Raw genomic sequence first — 24,885 nt, 5'->3', positions numbered from 1 at the left:
TGTCTGAGCCTCAAGTCATGCAGCAGTCTCTTATGCTGTTTGAAGACTCTACTGGCAGGGTTTCCCAAGGGCATCCATCTAGCCCTTCCCCAGGGGTGGAAGACATAGAATGCACTGACGCACAACCACTTATGTTTCCTGATGAGGACATGGGAATGCCACTTCAGCACGTCTCTGATGATGACGAAACACAGGTGCCAAATGCTGCGTCTTTCTGCAGTGTGCAGACCGAAAAGGAGGTCAGGGAGGAAGACTGGGTGGAAGACGATGCAGGAGACGATGAGGTCCTAGACCCCACATGGAATGAAGGTTGTGCCACTGACTTTCAGAGTTCGGAGGAAGAGGCAGTGGTGAGACCGAGCCAACAGCGTAGCAAAAGCGGGAGCAGGGTGCAAAACCAGAGCAGCCGTCGCCAAAACAGTTCGCCTGCTACTGGCCACCGTCACCAGAGACCGAGCACACCAAAGGCAGCTTCAAGGAGTTCCCAGGCATGGCACTTCTTCACACAATGTGCTGACGACAAGACCCGAGTGGTTTGCACTCTGTGCCATCAGAGAGTGAAGCGAGGCATTAACGTTCTGAACCTTAGCACAACCTGCATGACCAGGCATCTACATGCGAGACACGGGCAGCAGTGGAGTAAGCACCTTCAAAACCAAGAAAGGGCTCACTCTTCTGCTGCTGCCTCGGCCTCTTCCTCCGCCTCTGGAGGAACGTTGGCACCTGCCGCCCAGCAAACAGAGGATGTACCACCAACAACACCACCTCCGTCACCAAGCATCTCCACCATGTCACACGGAAGCGTTCAGCTCTCCATCTCACAAACCTTTGAGAGAAAGTGTAAATTCCCACCTAGCCACCCTCGATCCCTAGCCCTGAATGCCAGCATTTCTAAACTACTAACCTTTGAAATGCTGTCATTCAGGCTGGGGGAGACGGACAGCTTCAAACAGCTCATGTCGCTTGCTGTCCCACAGTACGTCGTTCCCAGCCACCACTACTTCTCCAGGAGAGCCGTGCCTTCCCTGCACAACCAAGTATCGGATAAAATCAAGTGTGCACTGCGCAACGCCATCTGTGGCAAGGTCCACCTAACCACAGATACGTGGACCAGTAAGCACGGCCAGGGACGCTATATCTCCCTAACTGCACACTAAATGTAGTGGCAGCTGGGCCCCAGGCGGAAAGCTGTTTGGCGCACGTCCTTCCGCCGCCAAGGATCGCAGGGCATCATTCTTTGCCTCCTGTTGCCTCCTCTTCCTACTCGGTTTCCTGCTCCTCTTCTACCACCTCCTCATCCGGTCAGCAACAGACCTTCACCACCAACTTCAGCACAGCCAGGGGTAAACGTCAGCAGGCCGTTCAGAAACTGATGTGTTTGGGGGACAGGCCCCACACCGCGCAGGAGTTGTGGCGGGGTATTGAACAACAGACCGACGAGTGGTTGCTGCCAGTGAGCCTCAAGCCCGGCCTGGTGATGTGCGATAATACAGCTCTGGGACTAGCCGGTTTGACGCACATCCCTTGCCTGGCGCATGTGCTGAATTTGGTGGTGCAGAAATTCATTCACAACTACCCCGACATGTCAGAGCTGCTGCGTAAAGTGCGGGCCAACTGTGCACGCTTCCGACGTTCTCATCCTGCCGCCGCTCGGCTGTCTGCTCTACAGCGTAACTTCGGCCTTCCGGCTCACCACCTCATATGCGACGTGCCCACAAGGTGGAACTCCACCTTGCACATGCTGGAGAGACTGTGCGAGCAGCAGCAGGCCATAGTGGAGTTTCAGCTGCAGCACGCACGGGTGAGTCGCACTGCGGAACAGCACCACCAATGACTGGGTCTCCATGTGAGACCTGTGTGCCCTGTTGCGCTGTTTCGAGTACTCCACCAACATGGCCAGTGGCGATGACGCCGTTATCAGCGTTACAATACCACTTCTATGTCTCCTTGAGAAAACACTTAGGGCGATGATGGAAGAGGATGTGGCCCAGGATGAGGAGGAGGAAGAGAGGTCATCTCTAACACTTTCAGGCCAGTCTTTTAGAAGTGGCTCAGAAAGAGGATTTTTGCAACAGCAGAGGCCAGGTACAAATTTGGCCAGCCAGGGCCCACTACTGGAGGACGAGGAGGAGGAGGATGAGGAGGAGGATGGGGATGAAGCATGTTCACAGTGGGGTGGCATCCAACGCAGCTCGGGCCCATCACTGGTGCGTGGCTGGGGGGATACGGAGGACGCAGACGATACGCCTCCCACAGAGGACAGCTTGTCCTTACCTCTGGGCAGCCTGGCACACATGAGCGACTACATGCTGCAGTGCCTGCGCAATGACAGCAGAGTTGCCTACATTTTAACGTGTGCTGACTACTGGGTGGACACCCTGCTGGATCCCCGTTACAAAGACAATGTGCCGTCCTTAATTCCCTCACTGGAGCGCTCCTGAGAGCATTCCCGACTGATGCCGGGGGACAAGTGGAAGCACAAGGCGAAGGCAGGGGAGGAGAAAGAGGTCGCCAATGCAGCTGTGTCAGCGCCAGCATCTCAGAAGGCAGGGTTAGCATGGCCGACATGTGGAAAAGCTTTGTCACCTCACCACAACAACCGGTCCCAACTGCTGATATGGAGCGTGTTAGCAGGTGGCAGCATTTGAACAACATGGTGGAACAGTACCTGTGCACACGCCTACCCGTACTGACTGATGGTTCTGCCCCATTCAACTTCTGGGTCTCCAAATTGTCCACATGGCCAGAGCTTGCCCTGTATGCCTTGGAGGAGCTGGCTCCTTCTCTGAGTTGCAGGTTAATAATTTGCAATTTTTTGTTATTTTATTTCATTTTAAGTTATTTCCCTATCCACATTTGTTTGCAGAGCAGTTGCCATGCTCTTAAGCACATTTTACTGCCTTTTACATCCCTCTAGCCTTTTCAAGGACTATTTTAGAGCCATTTTAATGCAAAAAAGTGCCAATTTTAGTGCCCTAAATTGAAAAATATCTTATTTTCAATTGTCGGGTGACATTTTACCATTTTTGACGTATACAAACCCCTGCTGTGCCTGGGTGACAGGGGCCTAAATCTCTCAAAATCCTATGATCTATTGCTGGGTGACATGAACCCCCTTTTGCAGTGAATGAACCCCTGCTGTGCCTGGGTGACAGGGGCCTAAATCTCTCAAAATCCTCTGTTCTATTGCTGGGCGACATGAACCCCCTTTTGCCGTGAATGAACCCCTGCTGTGCCTGGGTGACAGGGGCCTAAATCTCTCAAAATCCTCTGTTCTATTGCTGGGTGACATGAACCCCCTTTTGCCGTGAATGAACCCCTGCTGTGCCTGGGTGACAGGGGCCTAAATCTTTCAAAATCCTCTGTTCTATTGCTGGGTGACATGAACCCCCTTTTGCCGTGAATGAACCCCTGCTGTGCCTGGGTGACAGGCGCCTAAATCTCTCAAAATCCTCTGTTGTATTGCTGGGTGACATGAACCCCCTTTTGCTGTGAATGAACCCCTGCTGTGCCTGGGTGACAGGCGCCTAAATCTCTCAAAATCCTCTGTTCTATTGCTGGGTGACATGCACCCCCTTTTGCCGTGAATGAACCCCTGCTCTGCATTGCTGACAGGGAACTAAATTTAGTGAAAACATCTGTTACTGATCGGAAGATGCGCGACTACAAGCGCACGCTGCTGATGGCATTCCCACCTGACAGCGGGGGCACAGTGGAAGCACAAGGCGAAGGCAGAGGAGGAGGAAGAGGTCGCCAACGCAGCTGGGGCACCGCCAGCACCTGAGAAGGCAGGGTTAGCATGCCCTGCAGCCACTGTATAGTGTGAACGTGTGTTTAGCGCGGCAGAGAGCATTATCACAGGCCATAGCCAATGTGGACAAGCTTACGTTTATTAAAATGAACCAGGCATGGATACCACAGGACTTGTCCGTACCTTGTGCATAATAGACATTTATACCAGCCTCAACCATCCCTTCTTATACTCAATTCTTTGTTTTATTTTGTGATATGTCCCAATATTTTGGGGGATACCCCAATTTAAAAATAAAAAATAACACAAATCAGTGTTGGCTACCTATTCCTCCTTCACCGCCGCTTCCACCTACACCGCCACGTCAACCTACACCGCCACATCCACCTATCCACCGCCTCCTCAACCTCCTACTCCTAGATCCAGATTGTTATTTTTAATTTTTCTGTATTTTATGTTATTTTAAGTCATTTCCCTATCCACATTTGTTTGCAGAACAGTTGCCATGCTCTTAAGCACATTTTGATGCCTTTTGCAGCCCTCTAGCCCTTTCCAGGACTATTTTAGAGCCTTATATTGCCCAAAAGTTCGGGTCCCCATTGACTTCAATGGGGTTCGGGTTCGGGGTCAAGTTCGGGTCAAGTTAGGGTCCCGAACCCGAACTTTTTTTTCAAGTTCGGCCAAACTTGTCGAAACCCGAACATCCAGGTGTCCGCTCATCTCTAGTCATTACGGATGTGGCAATACCTAATATGTATACTTTTAAGTTTTACACAATGATTTCATTTTTAAAGCAAAAAGAAAAATCATGTTTTAGTGTCTCCATAGCCTGAGAGCCATAGTTTTTTAGCAGAAGGGCTTGAATATAGACCCATAATACCTTTGACAATAGGGCCTGAGAATCCAAATTTATGCAGCACACCATCCAGATACCCCCATTACACCCTTTCAAAGGCTTTTTCTGAATCCAATGACAGGAACAATGCAGGGGCCCTGGTCAGCTCCGCTACATAGAGAAGATCTTCTATGCGTCTGGTTCCGTCTCTGCACTGCCTGCCGGCCACGAATCCCACTTGGTCTATTTTCACCAAGGCTGGTTAGACTTTATGAAGTCTGGAGGCTAGCATTTTGAGAATAATTTGATATCTGTGTTCAGCAAGGATATAGGTCTAAAGTTGCCAGGAGAATCAGCTGGCTTTCCGGGCTTGGGTAATGTGGCGATTGTCGCATTTAACATCTCAGGAGGTATGTGGCCCGTGTTCAGGAAGGTATTGAATTGTCGCTGCAGATGCGGAACCAGAGAAGTCCGGAATACCTTATAATATTCATTCATATATCCATCAGGTCTAGGAGCAGAATGCAGTTTGGCTGAACCTATTGCTTTTTCTACTTCTTGTAGAGTGATAGGGACATTTAAAGTGTCTAGGTCCGACATAGAGAGTCGGGGAAGAGTTAGTGGATCTAAAAAGACTGCAATATCAGCAGGTCGGGGTTGAGGGCTAGAACCAGCGTTATGTAAGTTATACAGGGATTCATAAAAATCCGCAAAAGTGTCTGATATTTTCTGGGGATGGGTCACTAATTGTGAGTTAGCTGTCTTAAGATGAGCAATTCTGTTTGCTGCAGTCCTGCGTTTTACTCTTCTAGCTAGAACAGACCCTGCTTTGGCCCCAATATTATAATAGGTAGCTTTTAAACGTCTCATCGAGCGCTCATGATCATATAGTAGGAGAGTCCTAAGGTTAGCCCTAGCTTCAAAAAGTTGTTTATGGAGGGGGGGACATGGATGCATTTTATATGCTGTTTCTATTTTTGATAAAGCATCCAGTGTATCTGACAGGAGTGTAAGTCTTTGTTTTTTCAAACGGGAAGCTAGTTGGAGCAATATGCCCCTCATGTATGCTTTATGTGTGCTCCAAAGGGTCGAGGCTGAAATTTCTGGGCTGCTATTTATGCAAAAAAATTCTCTAATGGTCTTATCTAAGTTATCGACCCTGTCTGACTGTTTCAGCAGGTAAGCATTCAGTCTCCATTGTGGGGGGGGAAGAATTTGGCATGCTTGTTTGAATCTCCAGAGTTATAGGAGCATGATCAGACCATGTTGTGACACCTATTCTGGAGTCGCTAAACTTATACAGTAGATCTATGGAGATAAGGAAATAGTCTATCCTAGATTGTGATAGATGGGATTGTGAGAGAAATGTATAGTCCCGTTCTTAGTGGCGTCGCTACAGGGGGGCGAGGGGGGGCAATTGCCCCCCCTATGTTATTCTTTGCCCCCCCAGGTGCCCCCCCCCCCCGCTGATTCCCCCCAAAGCAGGCCAGTGAATACTAATGAGCGCTTTCATTATGGAAGCGCTCATTAGTACCGAAGGACCAGGAAGCGGTAAACGCTCTATACTTACCACTTCCTGGTCCTCGGCTGTGCAGGGCTGCGCACAGCGTGAGGGCGCTCTGTGACCTCACGCTGTGCATGCCAGTTCAGAGCACAGTTGACTGAGGAGAGAGAAAATTGCAGGCGGCGTCCAGGAGCAGAAGAGGTAAGTGTTTTTTTATTTTATAAAAAATGTGGCTGCTGGGGGCATAATAGGGGCTAATCATGAGAGGCATAATGGGGGCTAATTAGAGGCATATGGGGGCTAATTAGAGGTATATGGGGGCAAAGTAGAGGCATATGGGGGCTAATGAGGCATATGGGGGCTAATGATGCATAATGGGGGCTAATGATGCATAATGGGGGCTAATGAGGCATATGGGGGCTAATGATGCATAATGGGGGCTAATGAGAGGCATCATGGGGGCTAATTAGAGACACAATGGGGGCTAATTAGACTATTAGAGGCATATGGGGGCTAATGAGGCATATGGGGGCTAATGAGGCATATGGGGGCTAATGAGGCATATGGGCGCTAATAAGAGGCATATGGGCGCTAATAAGAGGCATAATGGGGGCTAATTAGAGACATAATGGGGGTTAATTAGGCATATGGGAGCTAATTAGGCATATGGGGGATAATAAGAGGCATAATGTGGGCTAATGAGGCATAATGGCTTATAATGGGGGCTAATGAGGCATAAGGGCTGATATGGGGGCTAATGAGAGGCATGGGGGCTGATATGGGGGTGATAAGAGGCATAATGGGGGCTAATAAGAGAAATAATGGGGGCTAATGAGGCATAAGGGCTTATAATGGGGGCTAATGAGGCATAAGGGCTGATATGGGGGCTAATGAGAGGTATGGGGGCTGATATGGGGGTGATAAGAGGCATAATGTGGGCTAATGAGGCATAATGGCTTATAATGGGGGCTAATGAGGCATATGGGAGCTAATTAGGCATATGGGGGCTAATGAGGCATATGGGGGCTAATAAGAGGCATAATGTGGGCTAATGAGGCATAATGGCTTATAATGGGGGCTAATGAGGCATAAGGGCTGATATGGGGGCTAATGAGAGGCATGGGGGCTGATATGGGGGTGATAAGAGGCATAATGGGGGCTAATAAGAGAAATAATGGGGGCTAATGAGGCATAAGGGCTTATAATGGGGGCTAATGAGGCATAAGGGCTGATATGGGGGCTAATGAGAGGTATGGGGGCTGATATGGGGGTGATAAGAGGCATAATGGGGGCTAATAAGAGGAATAATGGGGGCTAATGAGGCATAAGGGCTTATAATGGGGGCTAATGAGGCATAAGGGCTGATATGGGGGCTAATGAGAGGCATGGGGGCTGATATGGGAGTAATGAAAGGCATAATGAGGGCTAATGAGAGGCATAATAAGTGTCATCCACAGATGCCCCCATAACAGTGTGTCTTCCACAGATCCCCCATAACAGTACGCCTGCGCACTGACGAGAGACAGAAAGAAGGGAAAAGAATCCGCGGAAGCAAGCAGAGGACGGCACAGCAGACGACTAAATAGCTTCTTTTGTAAGTAAATTGTTTTATTAAAAAGTTATCCCTGCATACCGCAATTCTCTCTTATTTTGTAATCTTATTTATATATACTTATTTTGTTTTTGCCCCCCCATTTTTGACTATGGTATCTTTGTGCCCCCCCTATACAGGGAGTGCAGAATTATTAGGCAAGTTGTATTTTTGAGGATTAATTTTATTATTGAACAACAACCATGTTCTCAATGAACCCAAAAAACTCATTAATATCAAAGCTGAATATTTTTGGAAGTAGTTTTTAGTTTGTTTTTAGTTTTAGCTATTTTAGGGGGATATCTGTGTGTGCAGTTGACTATTACTGTGCATAATTATTAGGCAACTTAACAAAAAACAAATATATACCCATTTAAATTATTTATTTTTACCAGTGAAACCAATATAACATCTCAACATTCACAAATATACATTTTTGACATTCAAAAACAAAACAAAAACAAATCAGTGACCAATATAGCCACCTTTCTTTGCAAGGACACTCAAAAGCCTGCCATCCATGGATTCTGTCAGTGTTTTGATCTGTTCACCATCAACATTGCGTGCAGCAGCAACCACAGCCTCCCAGACACTGTTCAGAGAGGTGTACTGTTTTCCCTCCTTGTAAATCTCACATTTGATGATGGACCACAGGTTCTCAATGGGGTTCAGATCAGGTGAACAAGGAGGCCATGTCATTAGATTTTCTTCTTTTATACCCTTTCTTGCCAGCCACGCTGTGGAGTACTTGGACGCGTGTGATGGAGCATTGTCCTGCATGAAAATCATGTTTTTCTTGAAGGATGCAGACTTCTTCCTGTACCACTGCTTGAAGAAGGTGTCTTCCAGAAACTGGCAGTAGGACTGGGAGTTGAGCTTGACTCCATCCTCAACCCGAAAAGGCCCCACAAGCTCATCTTTGATGATACCAGCCCAAACCAGTACTCCACCTCCACCTTGCTGGCGTCTGAGTCGGACTGGAGCTCTCTGCCCTTTACCAATCCAGCCACGGGCCCATCCATCTGGCCCATCAAGACTCACTCTCATTTCATCAGTCCATAAAACCTTAGAAAAATCAGTCTTGAGATATTTCTTGGCCCAGTCTTGACGTTTCAGCTTGTGTGTCTTGTTCAGTGGTGGTCGTCTTTCAGCCTTTCTTACCTTGGCCATGTCTCTGAGTATTGCACACCTTGTGCTTTTGGGCACTCCAGTGATGTTGCAGCTCTGAAATATGGCCAAACTGGTGGCAAGTGGCATCTTGGCAGCTGCACGCTTGACTTTTCTCAGTTCATGGGCAGTTATTTTGCGCCTTGGTTTTTCCACACGCTTCTTGCGACCCTGTTGACTATTTTGAATGAAACGCTTGATTATTCGATGATCACGCTTCAGAAGCTTTGCAATTTTAAGAGTGCTGCATCCCTCTGCAAGATATCTCACTATTTTTGACTTTTCTGAGCCTGTCAAGTCCTTCTTTTGACCCATTTTGCCAAAGGAAAGGAAGTTGCCTAATAATTATGCACACCTGATATAGGGTGTTGATGTCATTAGACCACACCCCTTCTCATTACAGAGATGCACATCACCTAATATGCTTAATTGGTAGTAGGCTTTCGAGCCTATACAGCTTGGAGTAAGACAACATGCATAAAGAGGATGATGTGGTCAAAATACTCATTTGCCTAATAATTCTGCACACAGTGTATATTGTTCCTAGAGTTGCCACTGCCCGTTCTCCACCATGATGGTTCCTCCATATATCATGGAGTTGAGTTTCTGCAATAAGAGATTTAAGATCTTTTCTATGTGTTGGGGTTTGACTGCTGCAATCCAACTCAGCATTTACTGTAATATTGAAATCGGCTCCTACCACAATGGAGCTTGAAGCTACAGCTCTGAGTTTCCGGAAAAAATGGCGGAGAAAGGATACCTGTTTAGTATTAGGTGCATAAACCGAGGCTATAGTCATTGAATTTTCCAATAAACCTGTCAGTATAATATAACGTCCCTTGGTGTCTGTTACTAGTGAGGACATAGTGAACGCTATATTTCTCCTTACCGCCACTAATACTCCCGCTTTCTTTTTTTTGAACGCAGGGGAATAGTAAATGTGCGGGAAATCGGGGTGTTTCCATCTATATGAATCGACTGGTAATAAATGCGTTTCTTGGGTCATCAATACATTACATTGGGACGTAATGGGGTCTGCCCATAACAATCTTCTCTTATGAGGGGAATTTAATCCCTTTACATTTGAAGAGTATAATTTAATACCCATTTACATAACAATGTATACCAGCTTTGTGCTGTTCCAGATGGACTAATTAGGGTATGTGTATGCGGGAAATGAGTGTCATCACATGCCTGAACAACAATGGTAACCATAAGAAAGGTTAAGACAGAAAAAACAGAAGGAAACAGAGACAAACCAGAAGCATTTACAGAATGCTTCCTAAGGGTGAGTAGGCTTCTGCCTCTAAAAAAAATGGGGTGCAAGGAAGCGAGTCATTTTGTTACCTTACAGCACCATATAAATGTTACGCAGTCCAGCTCAAGCCGGGTTCCATTCCATGGGGATCTTGGTCTGTCTGCGATGGGGGTCGTCCGCCAGCAGTGCTCCTTTCAGGTAGCAGGTTCAAAGCTTTCATCTTCTGTGCAGCTGCTTTCGGTGTTGCGCACAAGTGGAGAACGCCATTTTGTGCGATGATGAGTTTCCCCAGAAAGCCCCATCTGTAGTGGACTTAAGTATCCTGGTAAGGGGGGAAAACTCTTTTCTTTTGGCTAGGGTTACCGCCGACAGGTCGGGGAACATCGAAATGCCGTTGAAGGAGTCGGTGGGTAGAGGATTTTTCCGTAGCACTTTTAAAAACGCCTCCTTAACTTGGTAAAAATGAATCCTCGCCAAGACATCATGAGGGGTAGCAGGATCAAGGCTTGCTGGCTTGGGGATCCTATGTATACGATCAATTGTAAGGTCCATTGCTGAAAGGTCTGGTATAGCCTCTTTAAGCAGATTTTGCAATAGTGAATGAAGACTTTCAGGACCTACTGACTCAGGCACCCCCCTGAGGCGTACGTTGTTTCGCCTGCTTCTGTCTTCCATGTCAGAGAGTTTAGTTTCCCTCCTACCGATCTCTTTCTCCAGGGCCGCATTAGCATCTATCAGTAGATTATGCGACGCGGTAAGCTCAACTATTGTGCCTTCAAGGTGTGAGGTGCACTCACCCAGTTGCGCCACCTCAGTCTGTACCTCTCTGAGGATATGATGAAAGTCCTCTTTCAAAGAGGTGCGCAGCGAATCTAGCATGCCACGTAGCAGCTCCTCTGTGAGTGCAGGGGAGCTTCCCGATAGCCGTCAGGGAATTGGGCAGGCTGCACCCGGGGAGGAAGTAGGGGAACTCTAACAAGATGGCGGAGGCGGCAGCTTCGGGCTCCTGCTCTTCAGCGGCGTCTTGTGGAAGAACTCCGTAGGTTTTGCCGGAGCTTGGCATTTTTTAACTCTCCCCATGGGTGGACACGTAGCAGGAGGAGAAGTCCTCATAAATTTAGGTGCTGGGTTAGCTGGATTTGGCCAGGTTACGGTGCTGGAAGCGGAGCTCACCAACTATGCAGCCAGCGCCATCAGTGTCCAGGCCATGCCCCCGAGAGCCATTGTTTTTTTTATGTTTTGGCAATTGCCTCAGGTAGGATATCATTTTTGCAGGATGAGATGACTGTTTGATTGGCACTATTTTGGGGTGCATATGACTTTTGATCGCTTGCTTTTACACTTTTTGTGATGTAAGGTGACAAAAAATTGCTTTTTTGACACCGTAGTTTTTTAAAGTGTTCACCTAAGGGGTTATATCATGTGGTATTTTTATAGAGCAGATTGTTACGGATGTGGCGATACCTAATATGTCTACTTTAAAAAAATTTTTTTTACATTTTACACAATAAAAGCATTTTTGAAACAAAAAAAAATCATGTTTTAGTGTCTCCATAGTCTGAGAGCCAAAGTTTTTTTATTTTTTGGAGGATTGTCTTAGGTAGGGGCTCATTTTTTGTGGGATGAGGTGACGGTGAGATTGATATGATTTTGGGGGGCATACGCCTTTTTGATCGCTTGGTGTTGCACTTTTTTTGTAAAACTATTATTATGCAAAACTTTATTTTGTAAACAACTTTTTAAACTTTTTTTCACACTTTATTTTTTGTCCCACTCTGGGACTTCAACTTTTGTGGGTCTGATCTCCTTTACAATGCATCACAATACTTCTGTATTGTGATGCATTGGCTGTAAGTGTATTACATACTGTAATACGCTTACAGCCTGCTTGCCTCTAAGATCCAGGGGTCTGGATCTCACAGGCTCTCCCGGAAGACAGCCACGATGCCTATGGGTCCCCGTCACACCAGCATGGGGACCTGATGGAAGCTCCGGTTCCTGCACGGACATCGCAAGTGCAGTGGTCAGCGCTGACCGCGGCACATCAAGGGTGAATGCACCGGCATCTGTGATTTCACCGATGCCGGCGCATGCAGCAGGGGTTCGGGTATCAGTGACTGCCGGACCCCTGCCACGGATCGGGCGGATGTGTCTCTTGCACCCGCCTGGTTCTTAAGTCATGGACATCTGCACCGTACATATACAGCGCAGGTCCTCTACAGGTTGAAGAGTTCTCTTTTGTTACATCAACAGGGCTTCACCTTATGGTTCTGTGGTACGTGCGATTATAACTATACACCATGTCTTGTAACTTGTCAATGTACCTGTATGTGTTTTGTTTTCTAAGATAACACCACATTCTTGTTTTCAGCATTCTATTAAAACGCTCCACCAATGACGTAGCTAAATAATGATGTATTTTAAAGGCTTCACAAAGTTTTCTCATAGGTTTGTTTATAAACCACGATCTGTCTGAAGTTTCCTGGGTGACCGCCCGCTTAATGTAAATATCTGTTCAAAAGCGTCTGCCACCATCGCAACGGATTTATTGGAAAGTCCAGACACCCAAGCGTATTTTGAAAGAATATCAACGACCGTTAGCAAGTATTTTACACCATTATTTTCTTTAGAAAAATCTATCCTCGACACAAGATCGGCTTGCCATTGGTCATCTATATCAGACACCATGACTTTGTTTCTTCTAAATTATTCTTTAACCACTTTGTACAATGTGTAAGTATCCTCGTTGTTTAACCAATTTTTTACAGCGTCTTTTCTTATTCCAAATTTTCGTACTTCTCTGAATAAGGGCACAACCCCTCTATAAGAACCGACAGCTTTTGCTGTGTAGTACTGTTTTCTCAATATTTAGGCATTCGCGATCATTTTAGCAACGTTTTTAAGCAACTGCTATCGATGACGCGCCCTAGCGGATTATGCAATTTAAACTAATCAAGATAGTGTATTTATTGTAAAAAGAAAAACGGACTACATTTTTATTTGAAAAGTAATTTTATGTAAAAACATTGAGATATTACACTCAAATACATTTTCATGTACCGTCAAAGTAAAATTTACAACGATAACCAAGCCGTCTGTAACAAAGTAAAACAAATAAAAACATTATCAGGCGCTACGTACAAATACATTCAAAGTAAAAGTTCCAACGTTAACCAAGATGTCTGTAACAAAGGCAGCGTTCTCTTTTTAGGTAATAAAGAGCCTTGTGTTAACGCAGGGGTTGTTGTTCCGATCAGCTGCTGCCTAAAAGGGGTACGAACTGTTTGAATAGGTTCATCGGGCAACCCCCTTTTTAAATTATCGTAAACTTCTCTCGTTCTTGTATTGCCAACCACGGTTGATGGCACGTTCAGTTTGGCGATGGTTTCCATGAAGCAGTCCCGCGAGGTGTTTTAGCCTTAAGCAACCCAGGACTCTGCGTCGCGCCGCGAATCAGGTCGATGATGTTCGATCCTGGTATAACTTGATCTTTGTAAATGAATTCACCCCTACCATTCCAGTACGGCTTGTTACCCAATTGTCGCAGTTTGTCTAACAAAAGTTCAGCATTTTTCCTATACCTTATATTAACATTGTCAAGTATCCCTTTAACACTGTCTCCGATAGAAGAGTCATTTGTCAATCGTTGTTGATCTGGTTGCGGCTGGGTAATCAAAGTTATGGTTGACATTTCTTTATCTGACTGTTTGTTGAGCATCAAGTACCGTATTTTTCGCACTATAAGACCCACCGGCCCATAAGACGCACCTAGGTTTTTGAGGAGGAAAATAAGAAAAAAATATTTTTAACCAAAAGGTGTGCTTTTGGTGGGTTTTGAACTAATGGTGGTCTGTGCATGACACTACTATGGAGGATCTGTGGATGGCACTGTTATGGGGGGATCTGTGGGTGGCACTGTTATGGGGGTATCTGTGGATGGCACTGTTATGGGGGAATCTGTGGATGGCACTGTTATGGGGGGTCTGTGGTTGGCACTGTTATGGGGGGATCTGAGGGGGCACTATTATGGGGGGATCTGAGGGGGCACTGTTATGGGGGGGATCTGTGGATGACACTGTTATGGGGGGTGCTCTGTGGATGGCACTGTTATGGGGGGGTGATCTGTGGATGGCACTGTTATGGGGGGATCTGTGGATGGCACTGTTATGGGGGGGTGAACTGTGGATGGCACTGTTATGGGGGGGTGATCTGTGGATGGCACTGTTATGGGGGGGTGATCTGTGGATGGCACTGTTATGGATGGGGATCTGTGGATGGCACTGTTATGGGGGTGGATGGCACTGCTATATATGTGTCACCCACAGATCCCCCACCCCATAACAGTGCCATCCACATATCCCCCACCCCATAATAGTGGCATCCACAGATGCCCTAATATACCGGAGCTAAACCTGTGGGAGGGGCCGGTGGCATGCAATTGCGGCGGGGCCGGTGCGGTCACTGTACTCCGGCCCGCCGCTCACTCACTTCCTTAATGCCCAAACCTTTTAGAACAATAACTTTAATTGAAGTTCCGATCCCCAGCCCCATCTGTACTACTTACTAAATGTCCTGTAACAGGCAGAGCAGGGCGGGCGGCCGGCCGTAACTCACTGATGTCACGTGCCTGCGCCGCCTACTTTATGAATGAGTAAAGGAGAGAGAAAAGTCCAGCTCGATTAAAATGTTACCTTTATTTTACAGTGCAGATTAAAAGCCAGTTACACTCCAGTCTACATGTTTCGGATCAAGGACAATAGCGATCCTTCCTCATGACATACTTTATGAATGAAGTAGGCGGTGCAAGCACATGACATCAGTGAGTTACGGCCGACCCCCGCCCTGCTCTGCCTGATACAGGACATTTAGTAAGTAGTACAGATGGGGCTGGGGATCGGAACTTCAATTAAAGTTATTATTATAAAAGGTTTAGGCAATAAAGCAGTGAGTGAGCGGTGGGGCCGGAGTACAGTGACCGCACCGGCCCCGCCGCATTTGCATGACACCGGCCCCTCCTCCCTCCCCCTTCAAGCTGATGCATCGCAGACTGCGATGTAAAATGGCAGCATTCGCCTTATAAGACGCAGGGGCATTTTTCCCCCACTTTTGGGGGGAAAAAGTGTGTCTTATGGGGCGAAAAATACGGTATCTCTTAATTTATAATAGCTTAGTATGAGGTAATATAAGCTTAATACAAGCTTAAAATTATTTTATTTTTAAACATATTAAACTTAATTGAATTACTGACGCTTTATCGAATCTAAAAGAATAAAAAGAGATTTGAATGGGGCGGTATTTTAGGCGTGGTTTGGGGCGGGATTGTGGGCAGAGTTATGGATGGAGTGGGCAGGGTTAGGATTGGAAAAGGGCATGGCCTCCTGTCACTTTCAGTTTGACGAGTTATCCCGAGGCTATACTACTGGCACATAACAAGTAATCACAAGGTGGAATTGTATCACAACTGGGAATATGCCCCACTCCACTATGGCTACCTTCAGAAGCAAGCAAGTTCAGGCTTTGACAACAGTAGTATTATTTTGGGCTCATACCCATCTGCATTATGTTTTCCACCACCCCTACACTCTTTTTTACCATTGCACTGTGATCACTAAATCAGAGGAATTGGGCCTCATACAGTAATTACTACTATGCCTGCTGAAATTATTTTTGCATTACTGTCAGGTTTTGTTCACACTACAGTATATGTGTCCTGAGAATCTATTGAAATTATGTTGTGAGAAATTAGAGTCCTCCATGAAATTCATGGAAAGTTTAGGGTGGAGACATCTATATGAAGTGCTATTCTACTTCGGTTCATGGCTCATTAAACCATTGACATGTAGTACTAGATGTTGCCACTTACTTTTATTGCTGTTTTAATGTTAATGTTAGTAATATACAGTGGGGCAAAAAAGTATTTAGTCAGCCACCAATTGTGCAAGTTCTCCCACCTAAAAAGATAAGAGAGGCCTGTAATTATCATCATAGGTATACTTCAACTATGAGAGACATAATGAGAAAAAAAAAATCCAGAAAATCACATGGTCTGATTTTTAAAGAATTTATTTGCAAATTATGGTGGAAAATAAGTATTTGGTCAATAACAAAAGTTAATCTCAATACTTTGTTATATACCCTTTGTTGGCAATGACAGAGGTCAAACGTTTTCTATAAGTCTTCACAAGGTTTTCACACACTGTTGCTGGTATTCTGGCCCATTCCTCCATGCAGATCTCCTCTAGAGCAGTGATGTTTTGGGGCTGTCGCTGGGCAACACAGACTTTCAACTCCCTCCAAAGGTTTCCTATGGGGTTGAGATCTGGAGACTGGCTAGGCCACTCCAGGACCTTGAAATGCTTCTTACGAAGCCACTCCTTCGTTGCCTGGGCGGTGTGTTTGGGATCATTGTCATGCTGAAAGACCCAGCCACGTTTCATCTTCAATGCCCTTGCTGATGGAAGGAGGTTTTCACTCAAAATCTCACGATACATGGCCCCATTCATTCTTTCCTTTACACGGATCAGTCGTCCTGGTCCATTTGCAGAAAAACATCCCCAAAGCATGATATTTCCACCCCATGCTTCACAATAGATATGGTGTTCTTTGGATGCAACTCAGCATTCTTTCTCCTCCAAACAGGACGAGTTCATCTGACCATATGACATTCTCCCAATCCTCTTCTGGATCATCTAAATGCTCTCTAGCAAACTTCTGACGGGCCCGGACATGTACTGGCTTAAAGGGAGCCTGTCACCTCCATATGGCCATATACAGTGCTTACATGGCTCTGTAGCAAACCTATACAGGATTGTAACGGTATCTTTGTTCTTTTCTTTAGACTTGCACAAGCAGGAAAAACGAAGTTAAATTCATCAGCAAATGAGCACTCGCAAATGCCCAGGGGCGGCGTTCTGTGTGTAGGTGCCCAGGCAGCCCTGCCTTCTTTTCACTTTACTCTTCCCCAGTCTCTGCCTTTGCCTGCCCTCCAAGTCTCTTGCCTCATGCACTTCCATTTATGGGGGGAAGTGAAAAGAAGGCAGAGCAGCCTGGGCACCTACACACTGAATGCCGCCCCTTGTATATGAATTAAACTTCGTTTTTCATGCTTGTGCAAGTCTAAAGAAAAGAACAAAGGTACCGTTACAATCCTGTATAGGTTTGCTACAGAGCCATGTAAGCACTGTAAATGGCCATATGGAGGTGACAGACTCCCTTTAAGCAGGGGGACATGTCTTGCACTGCAGTATTTGAGTCCCTGGCGGCGTAGTGTGTTACTGATGGTAGCCTTTGTTACTTTGGTCCCAGCTCTCTGCAGGTCATTCACTAGGTCCCCCCGTGTGGTTCTGGAATTTTTGATCACCGTTATTATGATCATTTTGACCACACGGGGTGAGATCTTGCTTGAGATTATCAGTGGTCTTGTATGTCTTCCATTTTCTAATAATTGCTTCCTCAGTTGATTTCTTCACACCAAGCTGCTTGTCTATTGCAGATTCAGTCTTCCCAGCCTGATGTAGGTCTACAATTTTGTTTCTCATGTCTTTTGACAGCTCTTTGGGCTTGGCCATAGTGGAGTTTGGTGTGTGACTGTTTGAGGTTGTGGACAGGTGTCTTTTATACTGATAACAAGTTCAAACAGGTGCCATTAATACAGGTAACAAGTGGAGGACAGATGAGCCTCTTAAAGAAGTTACAGGTCTGTGAGAGCCAGAAATCTTGCTTGTTTGTAGGTGACCAAATACTTATTTTACTGAGGAATTTACCAATTAATTAATTAGAAATCCTACAATGTGATTTCCTGTATTATTTCCCCCCATTCTGTCTCTCATAATTGAAGTGTACCTATGATGAAAATTACAGGCCTCTCTCATCTTTTTAAGTTGGAGAACTTGCACAATTGGTGGCTGACTAAATACTTTTTTGCCCCACTGTATATGCTTCACATTTATAATCTTTCTGACTTTTGCCTAATTTCCCTTTAATTACAGATATCTGGCCATACGCTATCCACTTAAATCACGAGACCTCCGCACAGCTAGAAATGCCCTGGCAGCCATTGCGGTTATATGGGCCCTTTCTATCTTGTTTGCAGGGCCTTACCTGAGCTACTACCACATCATTTTCTATAATCAAGTGCCCATCTGTATTCCCAACTGGGAAGATCGTAAGAGGAAGATCATGGATGTATCAACCTTTGTCTTTGGATATCTTCTACCAGTACTTATTCTTGGATTGTCCTATGCTAGAACCATCTGCTTTCTGTGGACCTCAGTGGATCCTGTGAAGACTGTATCTGAATCTCGAAAAGCAAAACACAAAGTGACCAAAATGATAGTGATAGTAGCTGTGCTCTTTTGCATCTGTTGGCTGCCTCATCACTTGGTGATCCTATGCTTCTGGTTTGGACACTTTCCCTTCAACAGGGCTACGTATGCCTTCCGCCTTGTGTCCCATTGCATGTCCTATGCTAACTCATGCCTCAATCCTATTGTTTATGCTCTTATATCCAAGCACTTTCGCAAAAGGTTCAAGCAAGTTTTCACGTGTATGCTCACTCAGAAGCGGGCACGCAATAAAGTCCACGCAGTGCAGGCTGCAAACACAGTAGCTGGTTTTTATGCTGGACATACAGAGGTTACCCAAGTTCAAGAGGAAACTGCTCGTGGTGGAAGAGCAGCAAGAGAAGAAGGTATTGAGATTGGCAGCCCAGAAGAATCTTCTAGCCGCAAAATGGTTGGAGGAAGTTGGGGGACACGATTACCCAAGACCACTGGATTTACAACACAGGCGACATAAAAAGATATTTCCATTGGGTAAAATTCTTGGGCAATATTAAAAGTAGCATCAACAAGCACCTCTATGGCAGAAGGTGAGCATACTTCTTAACTAGTAGGCTCTCCAGGTTGTGTTGCTACGTGTAAATTCATAATGTACCTCAGGCAACATGAATTCAATACAATGTTATTTGACCAAAGGAATGACCATACCTGCACGTAGAAGGCACCGCTCAACAAATTATCTAAGTACCAGATGGAAAATTCTATTTGATTGAAACAGAGTAACCTTTCTTAAGCTTTATATTGTACTATTTGCACTTCCATTTATGGGGGGAAGGTATAATTGCTATATTAGTCCTGCACTGTATAATGCTGCTAATGACCACAAGTATTTTAAGTACAATTTCTACTCTTACATTAACTAAAATAGACTATATGTTCTCATGGTGGAAGCAAATGCCTTTGTAAAAGATGCTCACAAAGAGCTGTGCTATCTTAATGCTCCACTGAAGTAAAGAAGATAATATGCTAAATGTGCTCTTCCATTGAGTTTTGACATTTAACAAGCAGAAGAGGAATATATTACTGTGCCATGAACAATCGATCCATGCAACTGTAGACATGGCTACTATTGACAATTTTGTCAATAACTTGGGTGCTTCTATTCCAATTAGTTGTACTCCTTCATAGTCTGACCCATGAGGTCAAATGCCTGACTCTCAAAAATAGAATTAGATAATATAGGGAAGATATATTTTTAGCACACTAATACCATTTTATAGTCCTGTTTATGGAAAATATGCTAAAAACACGCACAAATCAAATGTATTTTCTGAAATAAAATGTAATAATTTCATAGATCCAAAAAAGAATTGTTACCATTACTTATTTACATATGCTTTACCATTGACTTACTATTAAACGATAGCTGTGCAGTACGTGGGACAATGCTACCTTGAAAAAAAGACACTGGACTAGCCCATGGCTAATCTAAAGAATAAAACAACAAAATGGCAATGAAATACAGAAGTCTTATGCCAGCAGCACAGTTCTTCAAGGTAGAATTTTGGACATGGAATGGGTTTGCTTATCCCCCGGGAATGTGCTTCTATGTACTTAATGCATTTGAGTTCATTGTAATGGAATTATCGCCATCTCTTTTATAGATACTGGTAGGTATTTTGCTCTTTTGTCATTTTATTTTCTTTTCTTTATCCAGAGAACATCTTGCTGTTACATTACAGAATATAATAAAATGGAATGATTGTGTTTATTTCAATAAAACATTCAGCATAAAAAACTTACAATCTTATTCCCATTGTATGTCAACTAGAAGCAGGGCTGACGTCAGCACTCGGCAAACAAGGATGGATACCAGGGGCCACTGAGGTTGAGGTAGCAAATGGCAATCTGGCTCAGGCCTCTTTCATGTCCGTGAATCAACAATGTGTGTTGTCTGTGGTCTCCATGGAAAGCACACGTACCCATTGATTTTAATGTGTTTATTTACAGATCACTTATTTTCCACTGACAGTTGTTCAGTTTAAAAACCACAGCAACATGCATGACTTTGGTCCATGATGCGGACCAAACACACCCATTGAAGTCTATAGGTCCATTAAAATCACTGACACAACACAGATGGACCATTGGTAGGAGATGATCTGGAAACTACTTTTCAGCCTTGGAGTGTACATTGAATTCAAATGACACGAGGAGGGCAAAAAAGGACACATTGACCAAACATGGATTCTTTATGGACATCTTCATGGATGAACCACTGACCATTTAGTGATGGATGTGTGAAAGAGGCCTAAGTATGGGGCACACTGACTTTTTGTCCTAGGGCCAATATATTCCTGGAGCTAGCGCTACATAGTAGCATACATTTTATGGGGCTATGTATTAAAGCTTACTTAGAATTATCACATCAACTGCAGCTTTTGTTTTTTGGATTCATATTTCCATGTTTTGTCCGTGTGGCTACAGGAAAAATCAAAGATACCCAACATAACCCAGTCTAGTAATAATTTTCATTTTTATCATTAGTGAGAAATCCAGAAGAGATTTGACAGCAAATAGAAAATGTTAGGGCCCCCATAGAGACCCATCCTCCCACTAAAATCAACTTTTACTGTGATATGTTAAAATTCATATTTAGTTAAAGGTGTTGGCCATTTTCTGGTTACCGTTGACCAATTTGTTTGTGAGAAGATAATATGGCATTTAGTAATATAGTCTTTGTTGAAATTCCGTACTATTTTCTATATTTTATAAGATATGCTTACTTGTTTACAAAGTCTTTCGTGCCGTCCACACAGAGGTCCTGTCAATAAGATGGCTGCTGAGGGAAGGTCATGTGACCAGGCAAATCACCTCTGTGTGATGTCTCCTCCATTCAAACACACTGCTTCTGCACTAAACTCCCAACCGAACAATTACAGGTGGCAGGTTCAGCATATCTGAATGGAGGAGGCATCACACAAAGATAATTTGCCTGGTCACATGACCCTCCATTAGCGGCCATCTTATGGACAGAACATCTGTGTGGAAAGTACAAAAGACTTTGTAAACAAGTAAGCATATCTTACAAAATATAGAAAATGGTGCAGAATATAAACAAAGACTATATTAGTAAGTGCCATATTATCTTCTCACAAACACATTGATCAACAATAACCAGAAAGTGTCAGTACCAAAAAGAATATATGGATACTCAAATCCCATGAAATGATATACCAACACAAGATATAATCATACCATACAAAATTTTATTATAATAACTGTAATACATATGATTGACAAAACACAGGGTTAAAAACAAAATAAAAAAACACTAGAGCTGGTGGTGCATGATTGGTGGACTGAAAAGATAATAAAGTGCAAATGCGCGGTCAGCAACAAGAATAAATAAATAGGTAAATACATAGATACTGGCGCCAACAGCAACCGGCTACAAAATTGATTGACCAAAAAGGGTTCGTACATCAAACAGAATATCACCAGCGTCACCGTTGTGGCACACACGGAGCATAAAGGCGTACAGTATCAAATAGGTGAAGAGCCTATACAGCCTCTACCAAAAAAAGAGGGAGACAAAGTTACAATTTATACTGACCGCAATTTAGTCCACAGCAAAATACAAGCACCACCAGTCTACTCCCCAATGCGCATTTCGCGTGCTGCTTTCTCATGGGGTAGTGGCTACACTGGTGCTAGTGCTGGGTATATATGGGAAACACATGATGCAAAGCAGATGGCAATGGCGGTCATTGATTGGCCCAAGATTCTAAATACAATTGACACTAGCACAGGATAGGTAGAGTGTTGATACACTGACCGCATCTCACCTGTGTATAGGCTAATAACAGGCGCCGCTCATTATATGGCACATGAACCTCTGCCCAGGCGCCAATGAATGTGTGCCCGTCCCGCGGTCTGGAGAAGGAGGATCACAAAAACGAGTGATCCGCATCATCACAGAGCATCAGGACGTGGCACCATCGCAGCGCATGAGATCAGGAGCACAGCGGCAGCCACACTAGGTGAGGGAGGCTAAACTGGCAATAGAAAGTAGATGTAAAAACACTAAAATGCTTAAATGCTAAAATGCTTAAATACCTAATAGAAGCAGGGGGTTAAACACTATCGTGTAGTGAATAGATTAATAGAACAAATATAAGTAACATAATTGTGAAGTATAATTTCATAGATTGATACATAATTATAGAGCAATTGATAAATATTATAGCAAGATGAATACCAATGAAAAAATGGATGTGAAAACACACAGGGGGCCGCTTGGAATGCTTCAATGCATAATGGAAGCAGGGGGTTAAACACTGTAGTATAGTGAGTAAATATAGTAAAACAAATAAAAATAGCACGAATGTGAAGTGTGATTGCATAGATTAATGCACAAAGTACATGATTAAAAAACAATTGATGAATTTTAAAAAGGTGAATACCATGATCATAATAAATCAAGATATAAATACTAAGTATCATATAAACCTAAAAAACCAAAACCAAAAAATATAAAAAAATATAAAAAAATATGAAGTGACAAAAGCAATTAAATAAAAATGTCAAAATTAGAAAACAAATATATATTTTATAAAAGAATAAAGAATTAAGAAAAGTAAACCAAAGTGATAAATATGGTGCATACCAGGCACATGAAGATTATTAATCAGAGGAGAAAGGGAGTGAATCTACCCCATATATGTGAAAATAAATAAAATGGGACCAGAAAAAAAATAAAAGAGTGATGAGTGAAAAAAACAAAAATAACAAGTGAGGGAAACTAAAAATTCAACACAAAAGCAGTGAAATGAAGAGAAACACCAAGTGTAAGTGTACAAGATCACAAGATTGTGTGCTAAATTGCACAAAGCTGCCCACTGAGCACCAAGAGGATGCTTACATTTAATGCATCACAAGAACGTCAGAGTGGTTAGTGCCAATTCACCAGACAATTAGACCATATCATGCCACAAAACTTACCAAATTATTATAATTTTTTTTAAAAACACAAAAGCAATTGGGCAAAGGAAAGGAAGCCCACAGTCGCCTCATCGCGGTATAGCATAGCGGACCCACACCAATTCACATATGCCAGAACAGGAGCAATCAGAAGACGCCAGCCAAATATTGGTAAGATAGAATGTTTCAAACCTATAGAAACAATTCAGAGACAAAAAAAGACAATGCTCCAATTGCAAACCTATAGAAACAATTAAAAAACAAAAGCTGATAACATAAATAATATTAAAATAGCAACAAGGATTTAAGGAGATGCCAGTCCGTATGGTGTTTGTGTTTTGAGCCTCACTATCCACTTGCTTTCCACTTGTTCCAGATGTTTGAAGATATCGCCTCCTCTTAGGCCGAGATGTACTCGGTCAATCCCACGAAATTTCAAATCTTGACACCGATTGTGATGTTTATGTCGAAAATGTCTCGCCACTGGTTTAAGTTTGACACTTTTGTCCCTTTCTGAGTCATTAATCCTAGCAGCCTCCCTTATGTCACTCTGATGTTCCTGGATACGAACACGAAATTCCTGTGTAGTTATCCCGACATATATAAGACCACAAGGGTAGGTAGCATAGTAGATGACTCCAGATGTACTGCAATGAATAAAATGCACAATATTATATGTTTGTTGACCAGAGGAATCACTGAAAGTGTCCGTTTTGACAATGGTCTTGCGTATACTGCAATGGCCACATTCTACCGAGCCCCATTTGGGACCGCGTGTCAGAGACAAAAAAACTGTCTTAGGCTACTTTCACACTGCCGTTTCTGGGTCCGGCTTTGAGATCCGTTTCAAGGCTCTCACAAGTGGCCCAAAACGGATCAGTTTAGCCCCAATGCATTCTGAATGGATAAGGATCCGTTCAGAATGCATCAGTTTGCCTCCGTTCAGCCTCCATTCCGCTCTGGACGCGGACACCAAAACGCTGCTTGCACCGTTTTGATGTCCGTCTGACGAAACTGAGCCAAACGGATCCGTCTCCCATTGACTTTCAATGTAAGTCAAAACGGATCCGTTTGCATTATCATGAACAAAAAAAACAAAAAAAATGTATATATTTTTTGTTTTGTTCATGGTAATGTAAACGGATCCGTTCTGAATGGATACAAGCGTTTGCATTATAGGTGCGGATCCGTCTGTGCAGATACCAGACGGATCCGCACCTAAACGCAGGTGTGAAAGTAGCCTTAGGTGGAACATAATGGCTGCGCACAAGGATGTCATTCAGATTTCTACTGTGCTTTGCCACAAATGCCAGAGTTGGTGTAAGGATCCGTTCAAGATCAGGATCCGATCTCAATACAGGCCAAAATTTGGAAAAGATCTTTCTAATATTAGACCATTGCGTATTGTAGTTAGTAATCATCCTAACTGCCTGCGGGGAAGATGAAATATACCTGTGTCTGGACGTGAGAAGTGTCTCCCGCTAGGTGTATTTTTTGCACGTAAGTAGCCCCATTGT

At 44.1% G+C, this 24,885-nt stretch overlaps 1 protein-coding gene across 1 annotated transcript in view; it reads left to right on the top strand.

Moving 5' to 3' along the window:
* Positions 1–18,902, top strand: part of GALR3 (galanin receptor 3) — a 119,766-nt gene extending 100,864 nt beyond the window's left edge. The window contains exon 2 of the mRNA XM_040407659.1: positions 18,095–18,902. Coding sequence (XP_040263593.1) covers positions 18,095–18,902 — 808 coding nt within the window. The remainder of the gene's footprint in view (positions 1–18,094) is intronic.
* Positions 18,903–24,885: the final 5,983 nt, after the last annotated feature.

Source organism: Bufo bufo, chromosome 9, assembly GCF_905171765.1.
Source record: "Bufo bufo chromosome 9, aBufBuf1.1, whole genome shotgun sequence".
NCBI lineage: Eukaryota > Metazoa > Chordata > Amphibia > Anura > Bufonidae > Bufo > Bufo bufo.
Note: the sequence above shows the minus strand (reverse complement) of the source record. Positions and strands in the feature narration are given on the sequence as shown.